The 24,987-nt window shown below is 39.6% G+C and overlaps 1 protein-coding gene and 1 pseudogene across 4 annotated transcripts in view; one reads left to right on the top strand and one right to left on the bottom strand.

Annotated features, from left to right (window-relative positions):
• Positions 1-24,987, top strand: part of NNT (nicotinamide nucleotide transhydrogenase) — an 80,456-nt gene that overhangs the window by 6,382 nt on the left and 49,087 nt on the right. For all 4 annotated transcript variants that reach the window (XM_057743798.1, XM_057743793.1, XM_057743785.1 and 1 more), the window contains exons 3-7: positions 2,797-3,026; positions 5,795-6,012; positions 9,649-9,736; positions 11,667-11,755; positions 15,248-15,435. In XM_057743798.1, the coding sequence (XP_057599781.1) occupies positions 2,797-3,026; positions 5,795-6,012; positions 9,649-9,736; positions 11,667-11,755; positions 15,248-15,435 (813 nt within the window). The remainder of the gene's footprint in view (positions 1-2,796; positions 3,027-5,794; positions 6,013-9,648; positions 9,737-11,666; positions 11,756-15,247; positions 15,436-24,987) is intronic.
• On the bottom strand, positions 17,719-24,472 carry LOC130859229 (protein FRG1-like; annotated as a pseudogene).

Genomic DNA, 24,987 nt, shown 5'->3' with positions numbered 1-24,987 from the left:
ATGCTGTGTACTAGCTGTTGCATTACGTCAGGAAGATTAATCTGTGACTTTAGATGTTGTCAGTGTGATCCATCTATTGTGAAGTTCCCATCAGTTTTTCACTCAAAGGCTGTAGCAACCATTTGATTAATGATTATTAACTAAATCTGTGATTTTATCAGGGGCTTTAAAATGGTGATATTCTACCATTTTATCTTCACTTATTAGCTGGGATTTTTCTGTTATAAATTCTTTCCCTGTATTACAGTCATCCCTTGGTATTCATGGGGGATTGGTTCCAGGACCCCCATGGATGCCAAAATCTGCAGATGCTCGAGCCCCTTATGTGGAATGGCATAGTATTTGCATATAACCTACACACATCCTCCTATGTACTTTAAATCATCTGTAGTTACTCAGTGCCTAATACAATCAAGATTTGCCTTTCAGAACTGTCTGGAATTTTTTTTTTTTAACCTGTGGTTGATTGAATCTGTGGATATGGAGGGCCAACTGTATTCAGTCACTCTGAGATTGTACTGGAAAGGTGGGTAGATATTTGCTTATTCTCCATTATTTAATAGTTGTTCACTAATCAGTTGGTTTTCTTATGTACTCATTTTCTACTTCTGCTGTAACGATGATCACAAACTTACTGGCTTAATGTAACACAAGTGTATTACTTTACACTTCTGGAGGCCAGAGTCTGAAGTGGTTCTTATAGGGCTTACATCAAGGTGTCAGCTGGGCTGCATTCCTTCCGGAGGCTCTAGGGCAGAATCTGTTTCCTTGCCTTTTCCAGCTTTTGGAGACTGCCTGCATTCCTTGGCTCATGGCCTCTTCCTCCGTCTTCAAAGCCAGCAGGACAGCATCTTCAGATTATTCTTTGACTCTGACTCTTCTGCTCCCTTCTTCCACATTTCCTTAAATGGGATTATATTGGGCCCACCCAGATAATCCAGGATATTCTCTCTGTTTCAAGGTCAGCTGGTTTACAGCCTTCATTCCATCTGCTACCTTAATTCTCCTTTGCCATGTAGTGTAACGTATTCACAGATTCTGAGCTCTAGGACATGCATGTCTTTGGGAGACCATTATTCTGCCTACCACACATTACTTTCTCCAAAGTTGACCAGTGAAGCTTTTAGAAAAAATATTTCTTGAATATTTTATTTTTTGAATTTTGAAATATTTATTATTATCATGAGTTCATGGATTTTTAACATCCTTAGATGTATTTTTACTACATTGCAATGAACTATTATTCTTTTTGATGCTCAAATTGTCTCATGTTTGGCCAGTGGAAGCCCTTTCAGGTTGGTTCCTAAATCCTTTTGATGTGACTTCATTTGTCTTTGGTAGCTTCCTTGGCTTATGGTATATAGGACCTAGATAATTTGAGGTTGTCAGATAAGTGAACTCCAGTTAAGTTTATGTAATTTAATTTTGCACATTAATTCAAGAAATTTACCAGCGTTCAGTTATTTTCCTTCCTCTCTTTCAAGCAGAGGGGAAGATTCAGCATATGTTTGCCTTTGGTTTACTACCAATTATTACTGCTTAAATAGTGTGGGATCTAAAACTGTACATCTAAATGCAGCTATTTTTAGGTTGATTTAGTTTCTCTAAGGTAGAGATAATTTGATTTACTTTTTTACTGTATATATTCAGTTTAGATTGCTAGAGTAGGTTTTCTAAACTTTAAACTTATATAGAAGCAGATGATCTTCATTAAAATAAAATCTGTTTATGCCCATATGTTGAGTAAAACAACAGAAGAAACTAGTGTACTTTAGCTAAGGCTGGTCTGGACCATCTGTGATTACTGTAACTCTGTGTTGTGCATGTTCTTTTGGGTTGCAGGGAGCAGAATCCTGTCAGGTTATATTTTGTGATGAGGGCTTATTTTCATTGTATGGATTCTCGGGAAGTATGGGAGCCCAGGAAACCCTTCGTCTCCTTTTTGGAGAAGTGGGATGTTATCCTGGATCTCACAGCTGTGACTCCCCTGTTCCATCTGCACGTCCACCACTGCTGTTTCTGCTACTGCAGCTGCTGACCTCCCTTTGATTGCCTCATGGCTGTGTGTACACACAGCTGCTGCCCTTTGTCCTTTTTGGTGGGTCTCCCATCGAAACTCCCTTTGAGAGAACCTGATTGGGTGGGATAGTCATTGGTCACGTGGAGTGTCCTTGGGGAGAGTTCCTGTATCAGTCATCTCATGGGCTGCTGGTTTTCTTTTATGTCTGCCCTGTAGGCGGTTATCTTTGACCAGCTGCAGACCCCTGGTCTCATCAGTTTGTAGCCAAGAATGGAAGGTCTTAAGATACAACCTTTGAAAATGTATGAGGACTTGCCTGTGGCCAAATTACGGAGAAAAGGACTTTGGGTGTGGCAGGCTGTCAAAGTGTCTAGTGTAGGGTTGTTTTTCAAAATAGTTCATTACTTCTGTCTTCTTTAAAGGTAAAGACCAGGAGACCATAAACCCGAAAGGGTTAGTTTGATGAGTGGAGGTAGCATGTTGAGTGGCCTTTCAACCCATTTTCTCCTGAGAATAAACTAAGCTAGTTATATGCCTTGAAGAGAGTCATTTGGTTAAATAAAGTATTTAGGATTTTTGGAAGAGTGGGTATAAAAATTTCCCATCACCTATCAAAAAAAGCCAGAGAATTATGAGTCAGGATCATCATTTTGAACAGCAGCTGGTACGTGCAATATATTTTGAACACATTGCCCATTTCCATTTCCTGAACTGTGTTATTGAAACACTGACGTTTGGTGGTGTTTTTACCAAAATTTTTTTTGTCTTTGTTGTAGGAATTCCGTATAAGCAATTGACGGTTGGGGTCCCCAAAGAGATTTTCCAAAATGAGAAGCGAGTAGCACTGTCTCCTGCTGGCGTTCAGGCCTTGCTCAAGCAGGGTTTTAATGTTGTTGTGGAATCGGGCGCTGGCGAAGCTTCCAAGTTCTCAGATGATCACTACAGAGCAGCAGGTGCCCAGATCCAAGGGGTGAAGGAAGTGCTGGCTTCTGATTTGGTGGTTAAAGTAATTATTCCTTTTCCCCTTCCATTTATGGCATGCTGACTTTTCTAAATGTTCTCATAGAAAGATTAAATCACCTTCTCTTTTGTTACATTTTTTCATATTTTCAAATGATGCTTTTTTCTTAAAGAAATGGTTGCATGTTGTGAATATTCTTCATGTTCCAGTAGAACTTTTGTCAGGCTATGTGACCGATATTTAACCATGAGAAAAGAAGTGATCTTCCTTTTTACATTTGCTATGTGGAAATTCCCTTCTTATTGGCTAGGGAAGATTTGCACTACATGGTTCCTGTATGTCCACAATACCCCCTGGGTGGGTGAGTATTTAACTGCTACTAGAATGGAAGGGAGGCATGGAACTCCTCCTGGGACTGAATGTGCAGTGACCTTCTGATACCTTGGAGGAACGGTGATTTAACTGACATGAGCATTATTTCTAAAGAGGGAAGGACTGTCCTGGAAAAAGCAATGTTGGGCTTTGAGTAGCCTTACCTACTTTAATAAAAAGTCTTAAGGTAATGTGTAATAGAGATCTAATCTAAAGAACTTTACAAATAAAACCTGAAGTAAAAAAATCATGTAGAGAAAAGAGAGATTGTATCAAGAGTACAACATGGATAATTATTAGAGCTGAACATTAACTTGAATCCTAAGCCCTCTGTAACCAAGGCAAGTAGGGAAGTATGGATTAAATAAGCATGATTATCAGGTTAAAATAAGCTTCTCACTTTTTCAGAATAGACTAGCTATTTTTCTACACTGATTTCTAAGGGGGAATCAGTCACATAGGTTTTTTAAACACATAGTCCACTGAATAACTTGATAGGGTCTTAAATAGTGTTTTTTTCTGGAGACACAAAACTTTTCTTCTACAGAAAATTAATAACAATATTTATGAAATGGAGATAAATAGTCATTCAGTTTAAGTTTTTAAGTGTTTAGGTATATTGATACTCGGTGATGTATAATTAAAAAAGAGCTTAGGGAAAATAGAAAAATAAATATAATCCATTCTCATGGATGTTTTAGGGATCAAACCTTTTGAGATGTCCCACAGAAAAGGAGTAGTAGGGTGCACATCAGTTTCAGAAATGCTCTGTGTTCCTTTTAGAGACTCACAGTGTGTGTGAGCATGTTAAGGGAACTGAGAAATGCTGTAATATAAATACTTAAACAACTGTATTCTTTTTTTTTAAATTTCTTTATTTTATTGGCTGTGTTGGGTCTTTTTTGCTGTGCGTGGGCTTTCTTTTTAGTTGCGGTGAGTGGGGGCTACTCTTCGTTGTGGTGCGTGGTGTACGGGCTCCTCATTGCCGTGGCTTCTCTTGTTGCGGAGCATGGGCTCTAGGCACGTGGGCTTCAGTAGTTGCAGCCCATGGGCTCAATAGTTGTGGCTCACGGGCTCTGAAGCGCAGGCTCAGTAGTTGTGGTGCACGGGCTTCGTTGCTCCGCGGCATGTGGGATCTTCCTGGAGCAGGGATTGAACCCGTGTCCCCTGCATTGGCAGGAGGATTCTCAACCACTGTGCCACCTGGGAAGCCCAATAACTTTATTCTTGTACTAATTAACTACTTGGTTTTAGCGTCTCTTTTTTGAGTCAAGCCCGTTTATATCCTTAGGAATTAGTGACCCAAAGAGCTCCTTCAGGGAAATGCTCTATTGGCTTAACTCACTCAGATGTCAGCAGTCTCAGCTGAGCATTTGATAGGGGCCAGGAGAATTAATTCAAGGTTGTCCTCTAATTTTTATTAAGTCTATATTATAGATTCTCACTGAGGAAAAATAGACCTTGTCAGAAAGTCTTAATTAAAGTCCAGAGCCTAAAATCACATGCATCACCAGATCAACACCTGAAATGGGAATAACAGATAAAGGTGTCTCTTAGGTAAATTGAGATGAAATGCTGTGAAATGAAAGTATTGACCCAGTGTTTCTGTTTCCTTTGAGAACATAAGTCCCAGAGCTGTTTCTTTTCCTGTGCTTACTAGCCTGAAAGCACTACTGCTGCAAATTGGGAGCTAATGAAATGATATATTTTAATTGAAGACTGATTTTAAACAGGGATGTGAAACACATTTTAAAACACCTTTTTAAATGGGATTTTTAAAAATTTGGCTTGAAAAAGTGGGCATTTGAAACTTTCAAGCATGTGCAGTGTGTGTTCATTGACTTGATACTTAACATGACAGAGTACGTTGTAGCTTTTTGCTTAAACCCATTTCAGCAAGGCCACTGGTTGTGTTCATCCATAGATATTCTTCTGGAATTTTAAGGTGACATAAGTCTATATAGTTGACCATGGAAATTTTAGTTTATGATATTCTTAACTTCTCACCACTCCAAACGTTTGTGCTTGCCAAAATTAACAAGAATTGAAATTTTTGAGCACACAACAAAAATTTCCTGTCTGTTTACTCTAACGTCTCTTAATTTTACCAGAGTAATAGATTTTTGGAGAACAGGTTTGTTGTAGAAACTGCATATTTTTTTTTTTCCTTTACTGCTCTACCTCTCGTTGTCAAACCTGCCCTGACACTGTTTCCAGGTCTGTGTGCTCCTTCCTCAGACCAGGTCATGGGTTCAGTCGGGTGATGGGTGGCATAGATGTTTGCGTGCCTTATTTTGTTTAGGAATTGAGTCAGAAATTTATTGCTGAGAGATTACTTCTAGATTGTTATATCAGTCATAGCATATTATTTTAATTCTGTTTACTTAAAAACATGATAAAGGAATTTACATGTTTAATCGGTGACTTGACTTTTTTCTCAGGTGCGAGCCCCTATGCTTAACCCAACATTAGGTGTTCATGAAGCTGACCTTTTAAAGACATCGGGAACACTGATTAGTTTTATTTACCCAGCCCAAAATCCAGACTTGCTGAATAAACTTTCCAAAAGGAAAACTACAGTTCTGGCGATGGACCAGGTTCCAAGAGTCACCATTGCTCAGGGATATGATGCCCTAAGCTCCATGGCCAACATTGCTGGGTAAGTTGATTCTTTTCCATTCCAGTTGAACAGAAGCACAATGGTACCACAGAAACATGCTCACTGTAGCTCTTCTCTCTTGCAATGATTTTACTTGTAATCATTGCTGGAGATTGCAGCCTTCTGAGAGTGCACTTCAGTTATTTTTAAGACTTGTATTGTCCCACAGTCGTCAGTGAGAAATGGGTCTTCACTTTGCATGCTGTTGTACACTACTTTTTAACCTTCATGGGCAGAAGGGAAGTAGTATTTCCTTCTACCAAAGGAAATAACTTTTTTTTTTAAATGAAGTGCGTGCTTATTTTTTTAATATCTGTTTCATGAAAAACTGCATGGTAAGTAAACTATAGTGTTAGTAATTTATAATTATCCAAAAACCTTAATATACTAAACTCATATTTTACTGAAGTCAATAACAAGGGTATTGATAACAATTTAGAACAAATGATTTAAAATTCACATAGATCCAGTACTGTTTTTAAGACTATTAGTTATAAAGAATGAGAAAGAGGGTGCAGTGTAGAAAGTCTTATTGTAGTTTACTAATTATAAGGCTTCTGAGTCTATGCTAAGAAAGTACTTCTGATTTCTGAATACATAATGTCCCAAATTTTGTTCTTTGGAATTTATCTGTACTTTAACAGGGATATACTGTATTTTGTGTGTGTGTATGTGTGAATTTATGTATATATTAGGTTGAAATTACTGTTTTTCCCCTCAGTTTTATTACAATGTAATTGACATAGAACCTTGTATAAGTTTGTGTAAATCATGATTTGATATATGTATATATTGTGAAATTATTACCACAATAAATTTAGTTAACATAAATTGCTGTTGTCCTAGGATCGAAAATGGTTAGATATTAGCAGTTTCACATGGTTCCATCTAATACATACATATGGGTAGACTTGTCATTGTGATTAGGTTTTGTGTAGGTAAACTTAAAATATTTAACGAATAGGGAAAATGTCTGCACTTGAGAAATTTTATCTGGTGTTAAAACCAACGTTGATAACCGAGGGCTAATTATGGCCAAGATGGCAATACACGTCATTCGCCCACCAGCACTAGCACATCCCCCATTTATTGCCTGGACTGCTGCGTATGAAAGAATTCCAAGGCCCAGTCAGCTCAGAGGGATGTGGCTGTGACCGAGTAGCCGTGCCTGCAGCAGGACAGGGACAGGAGCAGCTGTGGAAGTGCAGCGGTTGTGACTCTGCCTGGAGAGTGGGGAAATCTAGAACGATGCTTATGAAATCAGCTCATCTAAGAATTAGCTGAATTAGATTTTAAGCATGAAAACTATTAATATGACAACTCGCTAATATGAATAAAGTGCCAAGAGATGAAAATGTTTAAAAAATAAAATGGTGCATGAGAAAAGACTAACCTGAACACAGACTTTTACAGCTGATACATGAGCTGAAAGTTTTCTTAGATTTCGTATCTTAGATGTAGCATATCAAATGTGCCACAGATTCTACTTTGGGTGTCAACTGTTCACTTTTGATATAAATGAGATGCAGTAAACAAAAATGACAAGTTAGCAACACATTTTGTTATCCTTATGTAATATGGCAAATGGTTGGTTTGAAGATACTTTTTGTGATGTGAGTTAATACTAAGGGACAAAATAAACTCTTGTCATATTTATTTAGTTTCTGGAAGAGTTATGTCATGCAGCGTGGGACTTAGAATTTTATATAGGAAATGTACAATGTAAGGTTTTAAGGGTGCTGTTGATTTTTGTTACGTGAAATGCACATGTGGGAAAGATTATCCTAACCAGTAGCTCTAGATCAGTTCTTTTCAGCTGCAGAATCTCTTGAGCAAATGAAATAGGAGGGAGTATAAAGAAATCCAATAAGAACAAAGTGGCCTTTTGTTGAATTGAGGGATAGAAGGGTGTCCAAAAACATTCTCTTTGTTCTCTATCCCACCCACAGTGGCCCCAGAGTTGGCTGAAAGGTGAACTTTTGGGGATCCAGGGACACAGTTTAAAGAACCACTGTCTTATGTTCTGAGCTGATATATGCAAAAGGCATAGTTAGAGATGAATCATCTAGTATACTTACCGTACAATGTGTAATAACTCGTTATCTAACTCATACACACAGCCGTATTACCATGAAGACATGCTCTTTCTAGTTCACTGATGTTCATTCTGAGCCTTTTTGCTCTCATCAAAAAAAAGGCCCACTTTTATCACTTTTTCCCACTATCAACGTTTTCTTGTACATTTCCTGTGTAATCAGTCTCGTTTTTGTTATTTTTTCAGTATAGCAACTGAATCTTTTAAAACATTAATTCCAAAATTAATTTCTTACAGTGGCCTTTGAATCTTTATCATGTTTGCTCTCTGAAAATTTTTATTACTTGGATTCAGAACTAAGACTAACAAATAATGTAATCATTAAAATATTGTTTTCTTGCTCTAATATAATTTAACTTAAGTAATAGTGGAAACTTACATGCTTTTGCATTAATTATTATATCAAATTTATTTTACAAACATATAACCAGGGAAAGGTTTTTTTTGTCAAGTAGCAGGTGGATCTTATCATTATAATATTTGCACTATGATATTAATCTTTGCATTATAATGTTAAGGTAGAGTATTTATTACTCAGAGTATGTAAAAGTGTCTTTTAAGCATAAAGTAATATGGAAATGAGATTAATGTAATAGGTAATGAAATCAGTGTAATAAAAATATCCTATTAAAGAAAAGGTAGTGTAAATGACTAGTTTTTGATACATAGAGTGTTTCTTTAGCTAAAAACATATTTACCAAGCACTTACTGTAATAGGTTTTATGATAAGGGCTTGACCTGTAGTATCTCATTTAATCCTTACAAGACTAAGAGACTCTTTTTGTTGCCATTTTATAGATGAGGAAACCAAGGATTAGAGAACTAAAGAAATTTGCCCAAGGTCACAAAGCTAGTTAGTGATAGAACTTGGACTTGAACTGAGGTCACTCTGTCTCAAAATCCCATGGTTTCAGCCATTGGAGATCAAGGAAGTGTTTTTGTTGTGAGGTTGGAATTTTATTATGTACGAGCATGTAGCCAATCTAATTTTTTTAATTTTAAAGATTTTTTCCTCTATTATATAGACTACAGAGTCATCAAAGAAAATTTGGACAATGAAGTAAAACAGAAAGTTTGAAGTATCTGTAGTCCCAACTGCCAAAGAAAACCATTGTTAGCATTTTCTTGCCTTCCCTTCATTTCTCTTTTTTAATCCCAACTGAACTTCTGTAGTGCTCATTGCGAAGAGGTCCGAGAGCATCATGGGTAAGAGTGTGTCTCTGTAAGCGGGATGCCAGGGTCAGACGTCTGGCCCTGCCATGTACTAGCTGAGAGGCCTCAGTGAAGTCTCTTCACCTCTCTGTGTCTGTTTCCTCACAGAGAAAATGAAGGTAATAGTTATACTTATCCATAGGATTGTTGTGAAGATTAAAGGAGTAAGTGTGTATACCAGCACCTTGAACTGTTTTTGACAGATAGTAGTAACTAGTAACTATAGAAATGTTAGCTATTATTCTTAGTCTTTAATAATTTCTCTATATAAGCTTAAGTTCTTTAACTTTATAGAATTATTTATCCATTTATTTATCTATTTTCTTAAGTTACAAGGCTGTTGTACTAGCAGCAAATCATTTTGGACGGTTTTTTACTGGTCAGATCACAGCTGCTGGAAAGGTTCCTCCAGCTAAGGTAGGTAAAACTTCTAGTATTTCTTCATACTGTGAATTAGACAAGGGTATTATAGTTTTAAAACAGTTATTTAAAAAATTTTGTTCTGTGTTAACGTCACGATGACGTGTGTCATATACAAATGTATGGTGGAGCCTCAAAGCTGCTTAAGATTGGTTGGAAAAAAATGAATTTTGACATTTTTGAAAGTTTTTTTTCACCCCATATAGGACATTTCCGATACTTCTGGTCACCAAATGTGTGGGGATTTTCGCCACAGCAAGCAATTCTGTGACACTAGCCAAGTGTCCTACAGTTTAACTTAATTCTGACAGTATGTCCTTGGAGATAGTGTCCGATCTCACAGGTTAAGGGCTCCGGCTCACAGGGCTGCTCCCACCCCCTTCAGATGCCAGTAACAAGTCTACGTTGTCACCTGTGCTTCTGACGGATTGGCTATACATCAGAGGTGCCCATGACCCCCTCCTTGGGTTCTGTGAATTAGCTGGAGCTGCTGGCAGAACTCAGGAAACGGTTTACTTCCTGTTTAGCAGTTTATGATGCAGGGCTCTGATGAAGGATGCAGATGAATATGCTGTTGGGAGAGATGACTGGGGAAGGCTGTGGGAAGGGCGTGGGGCTTCCGTGCCCTCCTTGGGCGCCATGCCCAGAAGCTCGTGGGCCTGTGCTTTTGTGTTTGTTGTGGAGCTTCATAATGAAGGCATGATGGATCATTGACTCCCTTTCAAGCCCCTCTCCCCTCTTTGAAGAATGGATTCTGTCTTTTAAATTATGGGCTCTTCTGTTATTTCTTGATTCAGGATAACTTGGCCCAGCCCTATGATTTTTACTTATTTTATTTTATTTTTTCTTTTTATTTGTTTTTTAGTGGTGGTGGGGCTTCAGTGTTTGGGGTGGGGTTGGTGCCTTGGAACCCAGAACTGGCTTGTTCCCGCTAGTGCCTCTTTGTCTCCTTCCTTGCAGACCCCCTCTCTCCCATCCCAACCTCCCCCCCCCACCCCCCAAACAAAGCATTCCCATTAAGATCCATTCACACGATCTCTGAGACACTGCCTAAGGGTCACTGGAGCACAATTCCGCTGGCCTAGTCTTCTTGAAGGAGCAGAAGAAGTGGGCATGATGGGTGGGTGGGAATTTATAAATTTCGCTGTTTCTGTGGGAGGCTTTATTTTTTTAAACAGCAACGAGAAATTGCTCCGTTGACTGGGAAGTATAATAGGACTTTTCTCTGGAAGGCCCATTCCAGACTGGAGAGAACATTGTTCTTAGTTTGTTTCTTAGAAGGCAGGGAGACTTGTTTCTGAGGATGTCTTTGATTTTCTTGGCTCTGATCGTTCCTTAGTTAGGGAGATGAGTTACTTTGCATTGGATTTCAGGTGCAGTTCATTCAAAATGGATCAAAATTAGGTGGTTGGTTACCTGCTGTTTCTTGTAGAAACATTTGCGCTCAAAATAGTAATAGATGTTGCACCAAAGTTGTACCCATCTTTGAAACTTATTTTAACATTTTATGAACATAGAAAACCTTAAAATGTGAGAGAGGAGAGGGCGCTGAAATACTACACTGGGGATTTTAGTAGAAGTGGCTTTGATACTGTGGGAAAGAGCCTGTCAGTCTTCACCATACGCAATACTGGTGGTGCTGTATGTAGTTTTTACACTGAGATGCTGAGAGTCATACAGTTTTTAGTGAAGTTGTTGGCCTTTGCCATCAGTTTTAAAAAACTTTAAAAGCAGTGGTGGTCCAGTTAAAGAGTAGTCTATCCCCACAGTGCCTTTATTGAGGGCGGATCATCACCACCATCGCCACCTGGTGTACTGTCGCATGCCAGCTGTGTCCCTGGCTCTGAGAGCTACTAGCGGATGATTTTACATAATCAGTTGATCATGAACTTTATTTAAAACATATGGGTTCTGCCTTCTTTCCTAGATTCTAATAGTTGGTGGTGGCGTTGCCGGGCTGGCTTCTGCGGGTGCAGCAAAGTCGATGGGTGCGATCGTTCGGGGATTTGACACAAGGTGAGGGCTTTGCTAGTGATTGCTATTAAGGTAAAAACATTTTGTTTCAGGTGGATTTTATGCGTTCCTTTTGTAAATTGACGTAGCACATTGAAACGGCTCTGTAAGCTTTTTCCATTTAAAAGTGTTTCCACGTATTTCAAAGTTAACGCAAAGTGAACATGTATTACTTAGTGGGAAAAAAAAATGTAAGGACCCAGACCCAGGACAGCAGAAATCATTTCAACATTGCACATGAACGGCTCACATTCAGTCTTGTGTTTTCATGTAAATTAGCAATGGGACCAGAGTTCTCTGTATCCTGACTTTATAACCTGTTGCTCTGCTGTGTCTTATTTCTGCACAGAGTGTGTTTGGGCACTGGGTAGGGCAGGGACAAGGATGTGTGTGACTGTGAAGGGGGGTCAGGGGAGACTTCTTGGAGAGTGGACGGGGTGGGGGTGAGGGCGTGCTCCGCAGCGAATGGCAGGAAGCAGATCAAGCTGGCTTGGCAGCAGGAGAGCCCCCAGGTGCAAGTACTTGATTGTGCTCATTGCATATTTCTTTAAAGCGGGCATATCAGCACGTTCCTGGAATTCCTTTAAAAAGAAGTTCGATGAAAATTGTTCTTTATTTCCGAAGACACGAGATACTAGCTTTTATTACATGCTTATTGAGTATTGTTATAATTTCTGTGTTCTAATACTTTTTCAAGGCTGAAACGTAGTTTGTTACTATCAGCTGCCGTCAGTAGAGGAATAAGACCACTGCTAATCTTGAATATAGAGTAATGGAAAAGAAATGCAGCCGTTCAGAGTTAAAAAGAATGAGACGTTTCAGAGTAAAGACTGTTCCAATAGAATAAGGTTTACAGTGCTTACCTGGAGTTTGGAGGAGCAATACGCTGATGAAAAGCTGTCCTGCTGAAATGAGAAAGGGCATTTCCGAAGTAACCAGGACCCAAGCCAGGGATAGCCAGAGTGAAGCATGTCATTCGTCCTAGCTTTTAATTTTTAATGTTTGCAGATGTGAAGTTATTGAAGACCCCCCCTCGTCTGGCACAATGAGGTTGTTCAACGTTTCATTGTAGTGGACAGTAGTATTAAAGTGGAAGTATATATGTTTGACTTGGAGATGATGTGAAACTCAGTGTTGGGTTAACTACTGAGAATTTATAAAAGTTGTATTGATGTCTTTGGTTTAGATTATGTAGAGAGTAGACAGCTAGAATATAGCTGTTGCTTCATTTTTATTTACAGTTTATTAAGATAACTCAAATATACAATGAAGAAAGGTGTGGCTGGTCTGATGTAATGCTTTTCTTGTAATTATAGCTCATTAGTTAATCTAATCACCATTTTGAGATTGGCAGTTAGTATCATATTATAAATATGAAATCTAAATATGTTGGAAAACACACTTGATTATAAATTCTTGTTGAAAAACGGAATGGTATTATTTTCAGGGAAACATCCTGAAAATTTAAGGACAACTCATTGCCCAGTGATATTATATGGGTGTCATTTTCTAAATTCTTTCAGACAATAACTAGGAAATTCCACTTGTAACGATAGTATCTTGCCTCTGTTAGAAAGTTTATTAGGTTTCTACTTTCTTTTTTTGGTGTGTATTCCAATAAAGCTTTGTTTACAAAAACAATTGGCCGGTCAAGAGCTTTAGTTTTCAGACACCTGTACTAAATGCTTACTCTCTTTGTTTGTTCTTTATTGTAAGTATATGAAATAGGAATAAATAACCCTATTTTACATAATATAAAAAGAAACAAATCAATTTAATAACTTACCCAGTTTACTTTCTTTCTGATTGTAAAAATAATACATGCTTATTCTCTCAATTCAGAAAAATATAAAAAAGTACAAAAAGTGAAAATAAAATACCCTAAAATTCTACTAGAGATAACTGTTTACTAGAGATAACTATTAACATTTTAGTATATATTCCCTTTTCTACGCATTAATTAAACATGTAATTTTACTAATAGTACTATTTAACTTTTTAAAAAACGTAATGGTAGAGAATGAAGGTCTTTACTTATTTACAAGTATGTTTAATGGCTACACAAAATTCCATTGAGTAGAAATACAGTGACTTATTTAACTAATCTATAAATGGACTTTTTTACTGTATGTGAGCAATACTGTATACATAAGAACATACATATTTGGAGATACCTCATTACAGTTGACCCTCGAACAACAGTGTTTGAACTGCTAGGGTCCACTTATGTGTGGATTTTTTCAGTAAGTACGTAGTGGTACTACACCATCTGTGGGTCAGTTGGATCCTTGGATGCAGAGCCACAGATGCAGAGGGGGCACCTGTAAAGTTACATACGCGAATTTTCAACTTTGCAGGAAGTGGGGGTGACTAACCTCTGTGCTCTTCAAGGGTCAACTGTGTTTCCTTAGGACAGATTCCTAGAAATGGAATTTTTGGGTCAAAAGACATTCACGTCTTAAATTTTGATGAATAAATGATGAAATTATTTTGAAGGCAAAAGATGACAAAATAATATTTATGTTTCTAATTACACATGTTGATTATTGAAAAATACAGAGAAACATAAGAAAAAAATATAAAAAACCTTTTATAATTGTGCCAGCCAGATATAATTGTAATGATTTTTTTGTATGATTTCTTATAGATTTTTATGTCCATACCTTCTGAACAAAATTGGGATCATTTTATATATATCTATACACATTCTCACACACACACGTACATACATGTCATTTTGAATTTACCTTATTTCATTAAAAATAGTAGACTTTTCTAAAACTTTTTAGCCCTCTGGATAACACCAGCTCAAATTGGCCTAAACTATAAGAAAATATATTCTCTCCCTGAAGTGAAGATCTGTGGGAAGGACTCCCTTTTCACAGGAAAGTACTCCCTTTCAGTAGTGAACCAGTGGCAGCTGGTCAGTGCCATCCAGACTAGGTTCTTCGCGTCTCCTCTCTGTTGTCCTCAGCTTTGGCTGATTGCCCCCTGGTCACCAGCTGATCTCCCCGGGCAGTCTGGGCTACAAGCGTCCTTGTTCAAATCAGCAGGAACCAAGAGGAGCTCTTGTTCACCCATGCCTTACCTTTTCTGCCCTGCCTTCTGCATCCTATCTTTGTGCCCACTCCCTAACCATGACAGCTGCCAGGGGACGGATGGGCTCTGACCACCATTTCCCAAACTTCCCTGATGGCAGGAATTACCTGTAGCTCTTGCTAATTGATGACTGGAGTTGCCAATAGTGAAATTCCTTTTGTAACTCAACTGAGAGTTGGAATTTCCTATAGTTTTTTTTTTCCAGAAAAAATATTATCATAAAAGTGTTACCTGCCTTTAGAAAAAAATTGAAGCAATCTGATAAGAAACATCAAAAGAAAGTTTCTGCTTTTCAGTATATACGGTTTTATCTTCTTAAAAATGATGTAAACGATGATCTTGATTTCTGTATGAAGGATCTGCAATAACCACTGCTTTCCCTTCAATAATCGCCAGGGCTGCAGCTTTGGAGCAGTTCAAGTCTCTGGGTGCTGAGCCATTAGAGGTGGACTTGAAGGAATCTGGTGAGGGCCAAGGAGGATATGCAAAGGAGATGTCCAAAGAGTTCATTGAGGCTGAAATGAAGCTCTTTGCTCAGCAGTGCAAGGAGGTGGACATCCTTATCAGCACGGCACTGATTCCAGGTGTGTCATTACGTCGGTGGTTATCGGTAAAGCAGTTTTACTGACGAGATTTTAAGATGAGGGTGAATAATTTTGTTTAACATTTGTGTTTGAGTAGAGATTGATTTACTTTCTAGAAAATGAGACAGCACATGAAAGGCAGAAAAGATGAAATCATTGTGGCCCCTGGAGAAAAATGGTCATTAATAATTTGGTATATTTTTTTCCAGTCTTTTTTCTCTGTGTATTTTTATCTATGTTCATAGATCATATTCTTTGTACAGTACGCCTTTGATAATTGGTTTTTAATTTATTTCTGTTCTCTTTGTTAAGATACTGCATTCCTATTGTAGGAAATCCAAACTGCTGGAAAATATGAAGGAAAAAAAGTACAGCTAGAACGTTGCACCAGAGATGACTATTATTAATATTTTAATGATCATTTTTTTTGTGGCACACGGGCTTAGTTGCTCCGCGGCATGTGGGATCTTCCTGGAGCTGGGATCGAACCCGTGACCTCTGCATTGGCAGGCGGATTCTTAACCACTGCGCCACCTAGGAAGCCCTAATGATCATTTTTTTATGCACGAGAGAGAAAGAGAGGGGGACTTTGTGTGTGTGTATATATATATTTATGGAATTTCCCGTATATATTTTTTACTAAAGGCTATGATACTTTGTTACTTTCTTATTACTTCCTTTAATATGTTCGGTCTTTGCAACCAAATCATGGGCTCTTTGATGGCAGGAATTACTTTTTAGTCCTTTACAATATCCTCTTCTAAAGAATATTTTCACTCAGTAGATGCTTGATGTCAAACCACCCAGCATTTATTAATCAGTAATAAACAGTAGCTTGATCTAGCACGATTTGGGAGTGAAGAAACTCTCTACCTTTTATATTCCTACCTCATCTCCTGTCTTTTGCTTCTGTTGCTGAATAATGAATGCTATGCTGACTAATGTTTTTCCCTTTCCGAGAGAAAGCGGGCCAGTTAAGGAGAGCTTACAGGGTTCAAGTTACTTGTGTTCGATCCTACCAAAGGAGCCTTGCTTTCTCTGGGAGACTGGAAAATTAGGAGAAGCTGCTTTGTCATGAGGTTCTGGGGAAGAAGTTCTTTCATGGCACTCCTCTCATCTGGCTAATATATACTCAAGGGCAGGAAGCCGATTGGCATCATATCTGTGAGCTTGTCGGGGAAGACGTGCCGTCCATGCTCTTCTTTCTGTCCTGTTTACCCATGTGATACCTGATAGGTGAGCTGCTCTCTCCAGACATCCCCATCCCACCGGAGCTGGCTAGATGAAACAGACAACAGGAGAGTGATATGGGCTTAGTCCATAGAAGAATCTGTGTGTGTGGAAATGAGGCTGGGGTTGCTGGAGGTGGACGCAGACCAGACAAGGCAGGGGCCACAGGTGGTATCTGTGAAAACTGCCAGCCACCGTAGGACTAGTGGACAAGCAGTGGCAAGAGAGCACTTTAGGATGCATCCTTTCCTTTGCGGCGGTTGGCTCCTGGCTCAGCTGTTGCACAGGTGGCTTTGAAGGAAGGATGGGGTGGCTTTTGCTGTAGCGACCATCTGACCTTTGAAAGCTGGTTGGGGAGATGCGTTAGAAACTGACTGGATACCACAAGTGGCCAGCAGAGGGTGCTGAAGCATTTACTCGTGCAGTGGACGAAGGAGCCCTGAAGCTGGTGGTTCTGGGTCATTCTCTTTACAAAGAACTGAGTAGGTCCACAGACGCAGAAAACAAACTTATGGTTACCCTGCCGGAAGGGGGCAGAGGGACAAATTAGGAGTTTAGGATTAACACATACACACTGCTGTATATAAAATAACCAACAAGGACCTAACTGTTACAGCAGAGGAGCTATACTCTATATTTTGTAATAACCTGTGAGGGAAAAAAATCTGGAAAAGAATACCTATATCTGTATCTAAACATTGAATCACTTTGCTGTACACCTGAAACTCACACAACATTGTAAATCAACTATACTTCAATAAAAAAATAAAATAATAAAAAAAAGAAAAAAATAAAGTGTATGTCACTAGGTTAAAAGAAGAACTGAAGATACTTTCAACATAGTATATAGAATTATTATTTTGTAAAGCTTGTAGTAAGTTATACAACTCAACACTTCTTATATAAAGTATATGTATGACAGTTAATATACTTTTTTTTTTTTAACAAAAAAGGACATGTGAGCAGTTGACTAAACTTTAACCCCCCCCCCCCCCCCACTGATTTTTTTATTCAGAAAAAAACAAAAGGAGAAGACAGAAATAAAAATCCTGGTCATTTGCAGTATCTATCAGCTTTCAATTTGGCTCTCCTGTCCAAAAGTGTTTCATACAAAAATCCATCTTTCTGGGCTTTTTTAAGAATTTTACTGTCTTCTTTAAGTCTGTGGTCTTGGAAGCACTGGAATTTCTTTACATAATTGATTTTACACTGCTTAACATTTCCTTTGTCTTCTTCTGGAATATCATCTTTTTTCTTAGTTTCTCTTTCAGCACAGATCTAATCTTTATCATTTCTTCTTCTCCTGCTGTTTTACTTTTTGCTTCTCTATCTCCTGCTTCATTACATCTAATAAAGCAGCTATTTGAGGACAGTAAAGTCATTTTCCCATCTTGAAAGACCAATTTGCATTGTTCTCTTGGTCCAATTGCATCTGAACGCCCCAAAACAAGTCCGTCTGAATTTATACCAAGGTATTTTTCATAGCCAGATTTCAGGGCAGTTCTGGAATCAGACAGTTTGACAGCTGTAAACGGCTCTGGAGGACTAAGACCCTCATCGGCTTCTTTACGTGGAGCACCCAGTGTAAAAAGTCCATTGTCAAATGCATGTATGTAGGTTCCTTTATCCATTTCAATTGCTGTGATTCCTGAAATTTCACCAGTTTGTTACTGTCCACCAGATTCCAACAGTATCAAGTTGAGTTTCTTCATCTTCTTCTCTTTTTCTCTTCTTCTCTTTGCTTTTTTTCTTCTTACTCTTGGCCTTGGTTCCCTTGGTGGACTTCACGTAGGAGTATTTGCCATGGTCGCGGTGACGCTTCTGTATTAAGACGTGGGAGCTGGCTCAGGGCAAAATAGGTGAACGGAGCAGGAGCGGGTGAGGGAGGCACAAATGAAATGGAGTCCGAACTCCCTGAGAACCATGTGACAGCAGAGTTGGATGTGTCTCCCTCGAAACCCTGGCATTTTTTCACTGGAATATTGAGTTCTAACCTCTTATTTTTTATAAGTATTTTGTAGTAAGTGTACCTTAGCAGCAGGTCAGATTATATGATAGTGTTAAAGAAGACTTGTTGAAGAAGTTTTGTGAGTCTGTTCTGCTGAGCATTTCCTGTTTTGTGAAGCCAGCAGCTCAGAGCACTTTAAACTTGCGCAAAGTCCTTGGCCAGTGGATTGACCCAGAGCTTACATTCGCAAGGCTGATCTGAAAAGGACCTTTCTGTTATTTTTTTTGGTAAGCCCCACAAAAGAGAAAAGCTAATTCGAAAATTATAAGGAAGAAGATGATCTTTTTAAAGATCCTTCATATCCCTAGGGGACTGAAACGTGAAAACATGTGAGCCTTAAAAAAAGAAAAGATTGAAAAGATTATATAAAGGTACACATATCCTTTGAAAAACGGTATCCTTGGCATGGTACCCACACTGGTGTTTGTCCTGAGCCTTTGCATGGGTCACCGGTGGTGTGTCTCGCTCCTGAAAGACTCCTGTAGCAGAAGTTATTTTAAAGTTTTCCTTGAGTGGTTCCAAAGGGGATTAAATCAAATGTCAGAAGTTCTCCAGTTGCAGTTCCTTAGACTGAGAGCCTCGTGGCTGTACAGAAGACCCGGAGTGGATAAGAACATTGAGAGAGGAACACGGGCAGTTGCTTGCTTCAGGCAGCAGTCGTGTGGAATTGGTAAATTTTCCTTTCTCCTAGGCACACGTCAGTCAGTGGGTGTGGACACACAGTAACGTTGTACTTATGAGGATTGTAGGCAGAACGAAGTGTTTCTGTAGCTGGCTACTGATTATGCTGCCTGATATCTTGTACCATTATCTAGACCCCCTTGATTGGTTTGGGTGATGGATAAGGGCTAGCGTTTCATTTAGGGCAGGTAACTTCAAGAGTGGACCTAGTGGACAGTCTTATTTTGTGGTGCTGTGCCCTCCATGGAAAGCTCCCGATCTTCCTGTCCAGCTCTGTGACTTTTAGGGTCAGCACTAGAAAGTACGGCAGGCACACCCCCCCCCCCCAGTAATGTTCAGGCTGTGCGCATAATCATAATTTTGCCTAAATTCCTGTGAGAATTAGGAGTACTTTGCGCCACATGCTGCATCTACCCTGACGGAGACAACCCTTCTCCATTTAGAACCTTTCCTGATGACCACATAATTAAAAATCATAAGCATCATAGGGTCATCTAGCTTTCCTGCCCTCCCCTTCCCCGCCTCAGGTCCTGCCCTCTGTTTGTAATTGAACCATAGCTACCGGAAAGCCTGAGGTTTTGTTTAGCAATGACAGTAACTTGGACCACTTGGGTTCACAGCATCATTAGGTAAAGGCATCTAAAGTCATCAGGATTGCACCGCATCCCCTCTTTCCCACCTCCCACCCTTACCTCTGCTCTAAGTTTTGCACTCCTTGGTAAGGTGTTTGTTGCCCTTCAGTTTCTAGTCCTGATTTAGCTTTGGGGCCTCATGTTAAACTGATGTCTTGCTCCCTGGGCCTGATTTCAGTCACACGGGCTGCTGTTGTCGCCACAAGGCCAAGGACGTTCAGGCCTTGCACGTATTGTTCCTTCTCTTTGGATTACTGTCCCTGCCCTTCCCTGGCTTTTGAAGTCCTATTGAGGTCAGTAGTTTCTCCATAGTTTCTGCCATCTCCTACTCCGTAGTAAACACTCCTTTTTCCTGTATGTGTAGCATTTGCCTGTGCCTCAAATTCCAGTAGTTCTCAGTCTCACAAGCCTGTAGTTGCCCTGGCTCTCTGCCTGCAGCAGGAGGGCCACGGAGGGTGCTTACCAGGGAGCCTTGTGTGCAGCTGCGGCTCAGCGGATGTCCCTGAGCTAATGTGGGTTCCTTCCTTAGTTCTCAGTTGGTACAGTCCCTTTTGTTTTTCCGCTGCTATCCAAGGAAAGATAGGACACTCTCGGATAGGAATACTGCGGAGACTAATCTAAGACTGAGAAGCCAGCTTTCATAAATTTTCAAAACTAGGACACGTGCCATGTTTGCAGCCTGAGGTGATGAGCTAGGCCTCTCAGGAGGTAGAATTAGGAAGTAGTGGGAAGGTCTGTTCAGGAGTTAGAAAGTGTCCTGTCAGCCAGGAGGGAAGGTATTCATTGCTTGATTATAAATCATAATCCTTTAGACCATATATACTTGGACCTCTTTTTATGTACAATCCAGATTAGGGTAACAGTCCTTTTTATTTTTATTTCAGATAGGGTCTGTAGCACACACCCCTCAAAGGACCTTTGTAGTAATTTTGCGTGACTCTAGGGGATTGGGAGGGGGTGTTTTCCCTTGATATGCAAGGGCCTTACACATATGAGACCAAACCTGAGGGATCTCACAGCCTCCTGGAAAATCAGCATTGGTTCTCCATCAGATGCTGCCTGCCTCTTTGAACCCATCTTTTATACAGAGTGGAAATATAGTACAAAAGAGTAACTTTCCATAGTAATTGCCTAACGTGTTCTTTTAGGCAGGAGAATAATTAATACAGTGATACCCTCTTTATTTGTGAAATTTCACAAAGATAATATTGTTTTGATGACTACACAAGGTTTTTCCCTAAAGTAAAGCTTTATTTTTCAGATTGTTCTTTTCATTCTGTAAGCATTGTGGTCTTATAGAATAGTGATAGGTCAGTGATTTTCAAATTTTTTTGAATTATTTTAACTTTTACTGACTAATCTCCTGATTTACTGATTCATCTACCATCCTTTCCTCTCCTAAATGCCTTGTATGGAGTTTTGTAATATTTCTTGTACAAAGTTTCATTGTTTTGAGAATTTTGAAGGACAGAGAGAAATGCTTAACTGTTGCAGCATCAAGGGTTGTAAGCACAGGCTGTCTACATACCTCTTGGTAGCTTTCAGTAGAGACAGGGCAACTTGTCATCAAGAGGAAGATGCCAGAATTGTGGAGAATGTTGCCATTTATCAGTCTTGACTATTTAGGATGTGTTTGAGCACAGGTAGTGAGTGACTGGGCCAAATTTAACAAATGTCCTGTTAGGAAGATTTATGGCACAGAATTATCTTCTGGTTTGGTCTGTTATTTCTCCCAAAGTATGTTGCAAGTTTGGGAAGCATTGTGCTTACCTCCCTCGCAGTCCCTGAGTTGAAAAGGATTGGGAGGCTGAGGCTGTCTCTGGTGAAGGAGCACCGGATAGAGTTACACTACAACCAGCACTCTCCACCATGTGCGTTTCTATTCTTCCTTCTTTCCACTTTCTCTGTACTTTCTATGTCTCAGTATTAGGGTGGCCTCGCTGCTATAGCAAATGCACCCAAAAGCTCAGACATCATAGAAATTTACTTCTTGCTCAGTTAACGGTAACAGGTGGTTGACACATTGGAGGGCAGCTGTCCTTCGGGTGGTCCTCTGGGGACTCAGGTACAGCGGTGTGGTCATCATTGTTGTGAGGCAGTGCAGGTCCCTTGGGGCACTGTCTCTCTTCCAGCCAGCTAGAAGCAAAGGGCCAGGGAGGAGGGTGCGCGGGATGCCCCGAAGTGGCACACACCACCCCGCGCACATTTCTTTTGTTAAAGACTTAGTCACGTGGCCAAACCTAACCATGAAGGAGGCTGGGAATTGTTGTCTACCTGTGTGCCCAGGGGTAAGAGACCATTGTGTTAGTTTGCTAAGGCTGCTATAACAAAATCTCACAGACTGGGGGGCTTAAATGATAGAAATTTATTTTCTCACAGTCTGGAGCCTACAAGTCCAAGATCAGGGTATTGACAGGTTTGGTTTCTTCCGAGACTTCTCTTCTGGGCTTGTATAGGGCCTCTTCTTGCTGTGTCCTCACATGGTCTTGGTGTCCTTTTTGTGTCCATATTTTCTCTTGTTTTAAGGATACCAGTCAGATTGGGTTAGGGCCCACCCTGATGGCCTCATTGAATGGGTTCATCTCTTTAAAGACTCTGTCTCCAAATACAGTCATATTCTCAGTTACTGCGGTTTAGGGCTTCAACATATGAATTTCTCTGGGTACACAATTCAGCCTGTAACAGATGTGGGTTTTGGTGAGGTGCTAAAAGCTTCTTTCCTCTTCCCCAGTTTTAAATTTTATCTGCTTGTGTTTAATCTGTTCATTGGCATTCAGATCATGGATTTAGAACCAGATAAAGTAGATTCAAATTCCAGTTCCACTGCTTAACAGCTGTCTCTCTGAACCTCAGATTCCTCCTTTCCGAAAAGGAGGTAAACATTTTATCCTGCAGAGTTGTGTTGAGGACTGGATGCAGGAGAAAGCCCAGTGTAGGGCCTGGCACATAGAGCATTAGCATAATCCCCTGGCTTCCGTTGGTGATGCCTGGCCTTGCAAACGGTACCCAGACTGAAAAGCTGATTGACGTATGCTGCAGGAAGTCCGGGTTTCTTGAGCATGACGCGGCGTCTCAGAGGCGGCCTCTGACCTCATCAGGCTCATGCACGTGCTCCTGACGCTGCAAAGCCATTGCCAGCAGGTGGCAGTCTAGTTTGGACTTCCCTGTGGAAAGCTCCGGCTTAACTTGCTTTTATCTGACTTTCCTGAAGGTATCCATTTTATGACGGCTTTTTTGTCAGTCTCATTCTGACCTAAGTTTTATGACATGGAAAATAAAATAAACAGTATTATTTCTATTTTAAAAGGCTTAATTATTTTATTAATAAATGTATAATTAATATTAATTTTTTAGGAATTTTGATGGCTGATGTACATCTAAACATGTATTGGAGGGAACACAAAGACTATATAATTTCTATATTATTTAATATATTATATATTTATATATATAATATATGTTTCCTTTTTATGCCACCATTTAAGTTTGATAGGTTGTTTTCCCTTTTTTTGGAGAATTGCCATAGCTTATGAAGCCGTGGTAAAGCCTTAACTGATTTTGATTTTTATCTATATAGAATTTTGCAGCTATGACAGGTAAATTATTAAGGTAATTCTCAACGAATTTTTATTAGTGTTCTTTAATTATTAGGTAGAGGCTTGTTTTTAGGTCTCTAAATAGATCTTTAGGGATCTCTCTAAAAAATCTGCTAAAACATGCTGTTGACTAATCATATTTCCTACATATTACATTTAGAAATATCTCAAGGCATCCAGTTTGTAAAAGTCAAGTTTTTGCCTCCTGAGTTTCTCTTTGGTTCCTTATACAAATAATTAATTAGGCAGAGAAGATTTTCACCTAGTTCCAGGAATAGAACTCACATATAAAGCTTGACTGTTTAAGCTTGGGTCAGAATCTCTTTACGTTCATGAACAAAGCTATCTGTAGCCTCTCTAGTGATAACAGAGATGGAGGAGTTGTATCGACGTGTTGCTCTGTGCACCATGGGGCTGGCAGAATCAGAGACTTTTTACATCAGTGGATCAAAGGTTTAGCATCTTTTTGCCACATCCAATCTATTACATAACCAATTATCTCTTTTTTTATATGTATACATATGTGTATAAAAAGCCTTTTGTCCTCATGTGTAACATTTTTATGGTCTAAGACTCAATATTTTAACCCTGTCTCTTATTCTGAAATTCCAGAAGAGGCTTGGTGTGTATCAGTTAGGGTGTCTTTGGTTGCCAGAAGCGGAAATTGCAACACAGTCTGCCTTAAACAAGAAAGGAGGTTTGTTGGGTTACCTAAGAGAGAAGAGTCCAGTCATAACTGGACAGGTGGGTGTCAGGGGACCCTGCTGAGCTCCTTTGTCCGCCTTCTGCCCTGTCTGCTCTGAGTTGGTTTCATTCTCAGGAGTAGAGGCAGCGGTAGATTCAGGCCTCCCGTGTGCACAGCGCAGCAGCCAAAGGACAAGGCAAGCCATCCTGACGGCTCCCTCTCGAGAAGCAAGGAACTGTCTCCTGCAGAAGCCCTTAGCTCTCGCTCCCTTGTTCTCATTGGCCCTGATTGGGTTGCATCCCCACTTCTGAAGCAGTCCATGTGGGCAGGGCAGTGAGATGCCCCTCAGCTTACACCTGGTTTTCTGAACTGGTCTTCAGTAAGGTGATGAGATGACTCTTAGGCCAGCCAGGCCTGCCTCTGGAGTAGTTTCAGGTCATTTCTCCTGAAGCTCGTGGACTGTGTGAAGAAAATGGAAAGGAGAGTAGTGACAAGAGGATGCTGGATAAACACCAGTGCTCAGTGTAAAGTTGTATTCTTAGAATAACATTCCTTAATGTATAAACACTAAAGTTCAGAACATCTTTATGTGCTCTATTTTGCATGTAGTCATTGTATACTATTGCATTACATTAAAAATTATCCTTGTATTTATAGTACTTGTTCATGACAAATCTGCTTTGGTTTGGAGAAATATATTCTATAATTTATATTATTAAT

The sequence above is a fragment of the Hippopotamus amphibius genome, chromosome 1, assembly GCF_030028045.1.
Source record: "Hippopotamus amphibius kiboko isolate mHipAmp2 chromosome 1, mHipAmp2.hap2, whole genome shotgun sequence".
In the NCBI taxonomy this organism is placed as follows: domain Eukaryota; kingdom Metazoa; phylum Chordata; class Mammalia; order Artiodactyla; family Hippopotamidae; genus Hippopotamus; species Hippopotamus amphibius.
Note: the sequence above shows the minus strand (reverse complement) of the source record. Positions and strands in the feature narration are given on the sequence as shown.